This window comes from Chinchilla lanigera, unplaced genomic scaffold (genome assembly GCF_000276665.1).
Source record: "Chinchilla lanigera isolate Chin_1 unplaced genomic scaffold, ChiLan1.0 scaffold00076, whole genome shotgun sequence".
NCBI classification, from domain to species: Eukaryota; Metazoa; Chordata; class Mammalia; order Rodentia; family Chinchillidae; genus Chinchilla; species Chinchilla lanigera.
In genome coordinates, this window is record NW_004955477.1 from 11,057,938 (window position 1) to 11,068,316 (window position 10,379).

The window sequence follows — 10,379 nt, forward strand, 5'->3', positions numbered from 1 at the left end:
GCTGAGGCAGGAGGATCCTTGTGAGCTTGAGACCAGTCTGGGCTACAGAGTGAGCTCAAGGCCAGCCTGAACTGCAAAGCGAGACACTGTCTCAAAAATATATGTGTGTGTGTGTGTGTGTGTGTGTGTGTGTGTGTGTGTGGGCGGGCACATACCTGTAATCCCAGTACTTGGGAGGCTGAGACAGGAGGATTGCCGGGAGTTTGAGGTGTGCCTGAGCTTCATAGTGAGTTCAAGGCCAGCCTGAACTACATAGCAAGATACTCTCTCAAATACAATAACAACAAAAAATTTAAAAAGTCCCATTTGTTGTTGTATTCCATTTGTATACTCATAGTACCTCAGGCCCATGTATTAAAAACCCCTCTCACGATTGGATGCTGGGAATGGGCAGGTTAGGGATTGGGGCTTTCAACTGCCCTGCAGCCCTGCAATGAGGAAGAGTCCTGCTGCCAATACAGGGTTTATTTCACAATCACTTCACTATCAAATGTGCATACAAACATGGACAAGAGGTTGGGAGTAGTGGAACCCAGGGACTGCCCATCCCCTCAGTGCTCCAGGGTCCTCGATTCTTGGCAGGCTGCTGGATCACAACTCGGTCATCTATAAGCCAGAAGGTTGCAGTGTGGGAAGTGCCTCCTGGCCAATAGGACAGTGGCACTCTGCTTCAGTGGAGCCCTGAGGAGGTGCCAAGGGCCTGTCCTAGCATGGTCATCATCAACTCCTGCAAGTTCCAAAAGTGTTGCTGTTGCAGCTGCCTTCTAGAAGGAAGAGAGGGTTAGATTGGAGCAGACAAGAGGTGCTGCTGGGTTGGGTGAGGTTGGACCTGGTCAGTACCCCCAGCCTCATCTGTCCAGTGGTGGCCTGGCCTTCTCATAGCTGCCTGAGTGCTTACCAAGGCTACAGTGCTTGGCCGGCCTTCTTGCTGTGAGGAGCTGGCCTTCCACTGGTGCCTTCTGATAAAGCTTCCATGCATGATTGACCTGCCCTGAGATCACCCTCGCAGCACTCTGCTTCCTGCTGACCCTCATGACCAAGGGAGCTGTTAAAGATTTGTGGCTGTGCAAAATGCTACACGCACTCAGGACGTCAGGTTCGTGTGCAAGATACACATCACAGAGGGTGGTTTCCATCGTGTCTGGAACATGATGATGCTCACGGTGTTCTGTGATATGTGAGGGTCTGGTCCAGTGTAGTCCATCCTGGTGAGTATCTGAGAAACCAGTGGGCTCTGATAGGCCTGTGAGACTCAATGGAAAATGTTTCTCATCTACCTTTGAGGCTGACAGGCCAGCTAGACCATGGCATGGTGAACTTGGTCTGGACAGGACAAAAGAGCATCAGGCTGGTTGTGCCCTGAGAGCAACGGCAGTGCAGACGAGGCTGCAGGGAGCCATGTCTTATGATTTACTGCTCTCCCCAACCTAAAAGCTTGACCCAGGGTTTTTCCCAGTGGCCTTGAAGCCTGCACCATAACCAGGCTAACCCATGGCCATGTGGCAGCGGGTAAGTACAGGTCTCAGCGTTGTGCCCCTGTTGAATCCATATGAATCCTTGGTCCAGGGCCCGAGGATGGGTCCGAGGGCAGCACAGCTGCAGGTGAGTCTCAAAAGAGCATTGAGCGGCACCAAGACCTGGAAAAATTCTAGCCTGGGTAGTTGGTTGTATCATTAGAGCTAGAAAACTTGGCAGAACCAGCAGCCCTTGAGCTGGGTTCACAAATGGTGAGCCCTGGAGAAACAAGGGGCAAGTCTACGCATGAGGTGTGTGGGAGCTAAAGGTGAGTCATTTTTAGGACTTCCTAGTGTCTTGTGGCTATTCTGGGTGTCAGCTCAAGATATCCTTGAGTGGCCAGACTGCCCTATGTAGTCTTGGAGGGAGTCCAGGCTTGCTGTGACACCTGGCTGTACCTAGTGGGGGCTACCCCAACCCCCAACCCAGGACCACAGGTGGCCATGGGTCTGATGAACTGTTGCCTCAGTTTGTTGAGCAGAACATCAGCTTCCACTAGCACCACACCCTTACCAGCTGTTTCCAAGGTGACATCTGACCACTGGGAGATGCTGCTGCCTACCCAAAAGGTGGGAACCTTGTAGCTTGGCCTGTGCGCAGGGGGCCCTCCAGTGGCAATTGGCAGTTGCTCTCCTCAAATGTGCACCTAAATTTGAAAGGAATGGAATGCTTGTGAATGTGCCCCCTCCAGCCCTAAAAATTGAGGGTGTCTTGGGGAAACTGCCAGGAAGAGGAGGATGCCTTGGCTTCACAAGACATGTCCCGGAAGCCATGAGAACCATATTAGGCATTCCTGGGATGGCTGACTCTCCTGCTTGGAACATTCTTGGGCTGTAAAATTCTCAGGACCTGCGCTGGGCAGGTGGTTAGCACCTGACATTTCCCACACCGAAGCCTGAGAATATTCTGTCCTTTTCTCCACATCCTGAGATCCTTTGGTCCATTCCAGCTGCTTCTGTGGGAGGTCCTTGGCTATGAGTTGTCAGTGACAGAATCAGACCCATCTGAGGTTGGCCTCTGCCTGATGGTCAGCACACCACAGTATCTAGTGCAGGCAGTGGGCGTGCGAGGCCTGAATACGTGGTCTTGGTATCTCGCTGTGGGTGCTGCTGTTGAGTAGAGGGCAACCTGCACAGTGCAGAGGTGCAGGCCACCGGTCTCTGGGTGTGGGGACCTTGGCCCCCTGGTGGGGTGGGAGATGGAGAAGTTCAGAGGAGCTTGGGCAGGAGGGTGGACAGTGTGTCCACAGGTGGGAGAGGCTGCAGCTCCTGCCCCTCGGGAATTACCCAGGTAGCCTTAAGGCTCACGGGCAGGGGCAGCAGAGAGAAGGGGTGTTTAGGGCTAGCAGCCTTTGGGGTCGACCTGAGGGGCCTGCAGGGATGGTGCAGGCTAGGGGCTGGATCTGACCCCTAGCCAAGCCAGGCCTAGGGCCACTGCAGCTCCAGGGTGCCAAGGGCACTGCCTATCAGCAGACAGAGGGGTGTGTCCGGTAAGGGACCAGCTCCCGAAGTCCAGGTCCAGTAGCTGTAGACGCCCCTGCTGGTCCCGTTGCCGTCGGACAGCCTGTCCTCCTCGTCCTCCGGGCCTCGTCTGCCTGGCCCTGTGGCCCTTCTCCAGCCGGAGCCTGCCACCAGCCCTGTGGCCGCTCCTGCTGCTGCTCCCGCAGCTGCCCCTGCAGCTGCCACGCGCAGGGACGAGCCTGCAGCAGTGTAGCGAGGTGCTGGCCTCACCCGCACCCTTGAGGCCCCACGTGCACCACCGCGCAGCCCTCCACGGGCGCTGCCCCGGGCCCCTCCACGCCCGCCCTTGGCTATGCTGCTGTCACAGAGGAAGGCCACAGTCAGCAGCAAAGCCCAGCATGTCGCAGCCGTCCAGTTCATCTTCATGGGCAAAGCCTGTTGGAAGAGGGTGGAGGGGGTCTTCAGGTTCTGTAAGAAGGGCGTGCTTAGGATCTGGGGACAGGGGCTTTAGGGCTTCGTGGCAGGGGACCATCAGGGATGGGGGAGAGGGATATAAAGGCCCTGGGATCAAGGCACTGGAGGATCAAGTCCAGAGGGCAGATTGAGCCTCAGCTTTGGTGGGGACCTGGGAGTTAAACACTCTGGGTATCAGGGAGCCCCCTGCATTTTGGGGGACCGCCTGCTTGCCAAAGGTGAGGTGGAGAAGGAGGGTACTTGGCGATTTAGGCCTGGGGTGGGGGTGGGAGGTGGGTGGGGAAGGATGAACTCCTGGGGTTGGGGGTACGCAGGTCTGGGGGAAGGGCTTCGCATGTTGGGCTCTCTTCGCATCTTGCACACGGTCTCTGGACGGGCTGGCAATACTGGGGAATGGTGGTCGTCTTTTGGAGGATGCTTTGTTGGGACCGAAGGCCCCAAATACCCAGATCGGGTTTGGCATCCAGGCCCCTCCCGGGAGCCCTCTCCCTAGCCAGGGTAGCGCGCACTGGGAGAGGGGCGGGGGTCAGGGCGAGGGTTCAGGGCTGCAGCTGCGGCGTGGAGGATGCGCCTTGGAGATGCCGTGCAGACCCGCCTCGGCAGACTTGGACGATGCCAGGAAGATCCTTTTTCTCCTCGCTCTGCCCCTCCTCCAGCGCCCCACCGACCCCCAGCCATTAGGTCCAACCGCCCGGCAGGGACCCGACCCGAAAGGACCAGCGGGTCCGGTGGCAGCTCGGCCCGGCCCTCCTCCGCGACACCCTCTGCTCCCAGCCTCCCGCTGGGGATCCCACGGCAGGCCTTACCGTTGCAGGCCTCGGTTGGAACCCGGGCCCAGGTGCCGCTCCAGGGATGCGGCGCAAAGGGAGGATGGGCGGTGACCCTGACTTTGCCGGAGAAAGTCGGGCGTGGCTGGGCGGTGAGGAGGCCTCCGCAGGGGACTGGGGCGGGCAGCACCCGGGCTTCAGCCCTGGGGACGGAGGGAGGAGCGTGCAGCCCCTCTGGCCCGGCCCCTATCCTTGCTGCATCCCGCCCTCCCTACTCCGTCCAGCCTCCCCCACCAGCTCCATCTGGTCCCACCTCCCCACATATGCCCCACTCGTCCCCCTCACCCAGGCTCCTAGTGCATGCACTCCAGGCTGGGCGTCAGTCCTCATGGCCTTCTCTGTGCCCCCTCCTCATCTGCCCACACCCTTCCTCCCCTCCTCCTCCCCTCCTCCTCCCCTCCTCCTCCCCTCTCTTCTTCCATACCCTCATCCCTAGGCAGGTGGATGACCTAGCCACAGGACCACAGAATAATCCAGGTGGAGAGGCAAGCCACCTGTCTAGGGCCCCAAGGTCCTAAGTCTTACTCTCAGCAGGCCCTCTTCCCGAGGAGCTTCCCCATGGACACTGGGATGAACTGGGATTCTTAAAGTGGTCCTGCTATTCATACAGGGACCGCTGCTCAGACCTTGCCAGATGGTCCTCTGTGCAGCCATGCTGCACAAGATGAATCCTTACTGCCTCAGACTAAGCTGCTTCCCAGGTCCTAGAGGGCTGGAATATGGACCACTTTTGGAAATGCTCCAGGAAGCGCTTTCTCGCTTTCTCTCTTTCTGTCTCAGCTTTTTGTTGTTATCACCAGAACAACAGGGCCAGATATTATATTTATAAAATATAGAGATAAAGAGCAGGACAGTGTGAAAAGCGAGTAAATGAGACTAAAAGGAAACTTTTGAATCTAAAAAATGATTGCCCCATCATCCCCCAAAAAGGAAAAAGGATTTAGTGTAAAATTAAGGAAATGTCTGCCAAAAGAGGGAGGGGTATGCACGCAGAGGGTCAGTTTTGGACTCTAAACCTGATAGTTGTTCCAAGGATGAGAATAGAGAGGAACAGAAAAAGAAGGAAGATCAATAACAAGGTAGGAAATACAAAGGAAAAGGGATCCTTCCACTTATCCTCAAGGCTGTAAAACTTTTATTTGAAGTATAGGATTTATCTTAGGACATGCAAGGACTATAAGAAAACAGTGATCTTCTGTAATCCCAGCACTCAGGAGGCAAAGGTAGGAGAATTGCCATAAGTTCGAGGCCAACCTGGACTACATAGTGAGTTCAAGACCCACTTAATCTACACAGTGAAACTCTGTCTCAAAGAAAAAAAAGTATAAAGAAAAAGAGAGTCGACAGGAAACTAATCCAGCGCCTTAGTCCACTGGGGCCACACTACCATCTGACGTGACAGGAAATTAGAAGGTAGACTTTTAAAGATGAGAAAGGATCAGAGAGGGGGCAGGAAGGAATGAAAGTAATACAGATATGTTCTATGCATGTATCAATACACCAAAATTGAATCTTTTCATTTTGTATTACTAATATGCACCTTTTTTTTTTTTGCCTTTTTGAGAGACAGGGTTTCACTATGCAGTTCGGGCTGACCTTGAACTTACTTTGTATCCCAGGCTGGCCACAAAGTTGCAGTGATCCTCCTGCCTCAGCCTCCTGAGCGCTGGGATTACAGGTGTGCCCCACTATGCCTGGCTTTCACCAACTTTTTTAAATAAAGGAGACTAGGACACAGTCACAAACAGAAGGATGACTTTGTAGGGATACAGGGAGGAAGAGGTGTCTACAGGCCAAGGAAAGAGACCTTGGAGGAACCAACCCTGCCAAATTATAGGAAATCAATTTCTGTGAAGTGTTTGCAATACTTTGTGGTACTAGCAAATTAATACAGCACCTAATGATTCTGCCACAGTGGGTGGGTGAGTGGGGAGAACCCAAGTGATTCTAAAGTCTGTTTAGAAAAATAAAGGCCTAAAACAACTAAAATAATTTTGTTATCGCTTTCTCAGAAAGAAGATCAGACAGGAGATATCTATTATGCTAGATATTAAGACATTGCAGAAAGCCACGGTGAGACACAGTCCAGCATGGGCAAGGGACAAACAGACTGGCACAAGACAACTAGGGAACTATTAACAAGCTCCTGTGGAAACCCACCCCTCTGCATACTTTACTCTATGCATCTCTTCATCTGTATCTTTTGCAAAGTCTTTGAATAATCTGGTGTGTGTAAGTAAACATCTTCCTGAGTTCTGTGAGCTTCACTAGCAAATTGATTGAACCTGAGGAGGGTGTTATAGGCCCCCAATTTATAGCTGGTTGGCTAAAAATACAGGAAAAACAACTTGGAGCTTGAAACTGGCATCAAAAGTGGTCAAAGATATCTGGGGACTAAGCCCAAGGCCTATCTCCAAGTAGACAGTGTCAGAATTGCACTGAATTAGAGAACATGCAGCTGGGATTTACTTCAGAATTGCTTACTTATTGTGTGTGGGACACTCCACCACAAATAAAATTTGGATATAGAAATACCCTGTTTATTATTGAGTGTGAGAAACTGAATTTTTTTCTTTCCTCAGGAAATAAAGAACACAGTGGAAATTCTAGAACTAAAATACAAAAGGTCAGATGTGGCTAGAGAGAGGTGGTAACTTGGAAGATAAGAAAGTATACAGAAGAGTGTACAGATCAGAATGCAAGGAGTCAGAGAACACCATCAAGAGACCTGACATGCATATAATTTTGGAAACAAAGGGGAAAGAATGAAGTAGATGACAGTGTTTAATGAAATAGAGGCTGATACTTTGCAAAAATGGATGAGAGTGCAAGTCATGAGCTCTGAAAGTGTTAGAATGCCATGTGCAACAAATACCACCCCCCCCCAAAAATGCATAGCCTTTTGCTCGCTTTGGCAGCACATATACTAAAACTGGAACGATACAGAGAAGATCAGCAGGGCCTCTGAGTAAGGATGACACAAACTTGTGAAGCATTGTACATTTTTATGAAACTGCCCTATTTTAAAAGCTATAGTAGTCAAGACTACACTGGTAAGATTTGATAAACATCAGATTATATTTAAAAAAGAAAGCATAGCCAGGTAAACAAGAAAATCTTAGTTTGCAGAATCAGGGAGGCGCAAATTGCCTAAGAAAGAATAAAAATAAGATTGACAGGTGAACTCTCAACAAAAAAGAGAAGCAGTTGTCGTTGTAGGAGTGTGATTTTCTCAGTCTCTGCCTGGACTACAGAACCAACTACAGAGGGGTCAGGAGCTGAGAGACACGAAGTATTCATCACACAAATACTAAAAGGAAGACAAAGTCGCTGAATTAATGGTAGACATAGTAGAATTTAAGCCTTAAATGTAAAGAAGCACTAGTATAAAGAGTAATGTTTCCTAATGGTAAAAGGTTAAATTTACTGAGATGATAAAACAATTTTAAATTTGCATGCACTTTGACATAATCTTAAAATGTACAAAGCAAAATTGCAAGAGTATGTTTACTGCACCTTACACACAGATTTAAAACTCTCACAAATAACAGTGTCCATCAAATACCTATGCCATTAAGGACACACCCTAAACACATCATCACTGTGTGTGGCTGTCATGAAGGAAATGGGTGAGTGTGGCTGAAGTAAGAGGACCTGGAAAGACACCTGTCTTCTTTCTTTTTCTTTTTTTTTTCTCTTTTCTCTTTTTTTTTTTGGTTTTTCTCCGGTATGGGGAACTGAACTCACGACCTTGCGCTTGCCAGGCAGGCGCTTTGCCGCTGAGCTAAATCCCCAGCCCCTCACCCGTCTTCTTTCTGATGAAAGGCAGTGCCTGTGCACTCAACGGTACCATGTATATGCTGGAATCCTCCCACTTGCCTTGGGAATGCTTGGTCTGACCCTCTGAGCCAGCTGAGGATTTCTGGGTCTAATCTCAGGGGCTGGCTAGGACCTCATAGGATGGAGGAATGGGGCATCAGATCTTGGTACAGGCAGAGGGGCTGCCTACCACAGAAACTGCCCAGAGTCTGGGTGGTGGGGAGTGACACAGAGGAGCTTCCTGTGAAGTCTGTGCTGAGCTTCTGAGGCTGAAGGGTCCGGGCTGCAAAGGAGGGAAGATGGCCCCTGCTTGGTGCCGAGCCTACTCAGGAGCTGTCCTGGGCTCAGTTCTCTAGGAGAGGAGGCTGTGGGCAGGAACTGAGAGCCTGGATCTAAGGTTTTTTGGTCTCAGCCACTTCCCCTGCTTGTTCAGATACTCGCTCAAGCTCATGCTGTGCTCTTGGCAACTCTGACACAGGGTAGGGTGGGCAAGAGGAATATGGGTGAAAGTATGGGTTGGCCTGAGCCGTGGGCAGTGGTGGAATCTGCAAGCAGAGAAGAGTGATTAGCAGCTCCAGCAGGTATCCTATAGTTGGAACTCAGGAGGGGGAAGGGGCCTGGAGGAGTTTGGCCAGGGCCTCTCTGATGTCTCGGTTTCTCAGGCAGTATATTATGGGGTTGAGCAGTGGAGTCACAACTGAGTAGACCACGGACACCAGTTTGTTGAGGTCAAAAGAGCTGATGGCATGAGGTCGGGCATACATGAAGATGGTGGTGGTATAGAAGATGACAACTACCACCAGGTGGGAGGTACAAGTGGAGAAGGCCTTCCGACGGCCAGCCCCTCCTGGAATCCTCAACACAGTGGCCAGGATGTGGGCATAGGAGACAGCAGTCACCAGCAGGGAGGTTGCAAGCACTGCCAGGGCTGCCACAAAGTCCAGTGTTTCGATGGAGGTGGTGTCTGAGCAGGAGAGCTGCAGCAGAGGTGAGATGTCACAGAAGAAGTGGTTGAGGACATTGGGGCCACAGAACCTGAGGCGGGAGATGAGAGCTGTGGACACAAAGGAGGCCAGGAAGCCACCAAGCCAGGCACTGAGGGTCAGGTGCAGACAGAGCCTCGAGTGCATGATGGCTGGGTAGTGCAGTGGGCGGCAGATGGCTAGGTACCTGTCACAGGCCATGGTGGCCAGAAGGAAGCACTCAGAGGAGCCAAGTGAGAGGAAGAGGAATAGCTGGGTGAGGCAGCCCGAGAAGGAGATAGCCCTTGCCTGTGCCAGGAGGCCAGCCAGCAGCTTGGGGATGGTGACTGTGGTGTAGCAGGTCTCCAGCACTGATAGGTTGGCCAGGAAGAAGTACATGGGTGTGTGCAGTTGACGGCTGGCTCCAATGGTCCCTATGATGACCAGATTCTCCAGGACAGTCACCACATAGATGGTGAGGAATGATCCAGATAGCAGCCCTCGAAGATGGCACAGCTCTGAAAAGCCCAACAAGATGAACTCTGTCACCGGAGTATCGCTGGAGTTGCTTATCATCTTTCCTCATCAGGGCAGTCACGTCTGAGCACCCTGCAACAGCAGAGATTCAGGTGTGGTATGTGATGGGGCCAGGACCACTGCTCTACTGGTGAGTGTACTGGGGCCACAGTGACACTTTCTGCTGAACCTTTGTGGCTGCCCAAAGATCCAGAGACCTCCCTCCTAAGTTTCCCAGGTCTTGGTACTTGCTGCAGTACTTACCTTTGTCCCAGCTCTCAGTTTAACTTGTAATTTACCCAGAGCCAATGGGCCTTGGAGTCTGTACACACCAGGATGAGCAGAGATTCTCCTCTTATATGTCCATATATGTGCCCTCAGGGTCATAATTTTTCCAGCTTCAACACACAGGTACATTGCCATGTGTGTGTGGACACCTAGGTACACAGACACCCAAATGCATACCCCCAAGTGTATACTCCTCAGGTGCATGCACGTACTTCAGGTGTACACACACAGCAGGTACACACATATACTGCAGGCATGCACCCACCTTAGATGCACACACAACCCCAGGTAGGTCCATGTGCTCAGCGTGCTTCTAAAAGACTGCGTGCTCTGGTTTGTCTCTGTCCTCATCTCTGTTGTCCCTGAAGTATGCTGGCTGGCTCATGTTGCTCACAGGGACCCTCAGGACTCAGAAAGGACAGGTGAGAGTCCGGGGGCCCACCCTACAGCTTGAACAGATTGTGCGGGCTCAGGGAGGTGAGAGCTCATTCCCACCAGCGATGTCCTGAGATAGCCAA

General features: G+C 51.9%; 2 protein-coding genes across 5 annotated transcripts; both read right to left on the minus strand.

Annotated features, from left to right (window-relative positions):
* Window positions 1-450: 450 nt before the first annotated feature.
* Window positions 451-4,849, minus strand: Sprn (shadow of prion protein homolog (zebrafish)). Of its 4 annotated transcripts, none has more exons than XR_001230817.1 (3): window positions 4,256-4,509; window positions 2,029-3,410; window positions 451-764 (listed from the first exon to the last, which is right to left on the minus strand). XR_001230817.1 is itself a non-coding variant. In XM_005402075.2 (3 exons), the coding sequence occupies exon 3, from the start codon at window positions 3,399-3,401 to the stop codon at window positions 2,940-2,942; it is 462 nt and encodes a 153-aa protein (XP_005402132.1). In that variant the 5' UTR covers window positions 3,402-3,410; window positions 4,256-4,419; window positions 4,802-4,849; the 3' UTR covers window positions 451-2,939. The 4 variants fall into 4 exon arrangements, 2 of the variants coding, with proteins under 2 accessions (XP_005402132.1, XP_005402131.1); XR_001230816.1 differs by having other exon boundaries at window positions 899-3,410; XM_005402075.2 differs by adding an exon at window positions 4,802-4,849 and having other exon boundaries at window positions 451-3,410; window positions 4,256-4,419.
* A 3,845-nt stretch (window positions 4,850-8,694) lies between these two features.
* LOC102014776 (olfactory receptor 226-like) lies at window positions 8,695-9,633 on the minus strand. The gene has a single exon (XM_005402084.1). It carries the CDS (start codon window positions 9,631-9,633, stop codon window positions 8,695-8,697), a length of 939 nt encoding a protein of 312 aa, XP_005402141.1.
* Window positions 9,634-10,379: the final 746 nt, after the last annotated feature.

Bases quoted from the DNA above. Each gene is read 5' to 3' on its own strand.
- Sprn (XM_005402075.2), bottom strand. From the start codon at position 3,401: ATGAAGATGAACTGGACGGCTGCGACATGCTGGGCTTTGCTGCTGACT.
- LOC102014776 (XM_005402084.1), bottom strand. From the start codon at position 9,633: ATGATAAGCAACTCCAGCGATACTCCGGTGACAGAGTTCATCTTGTTG.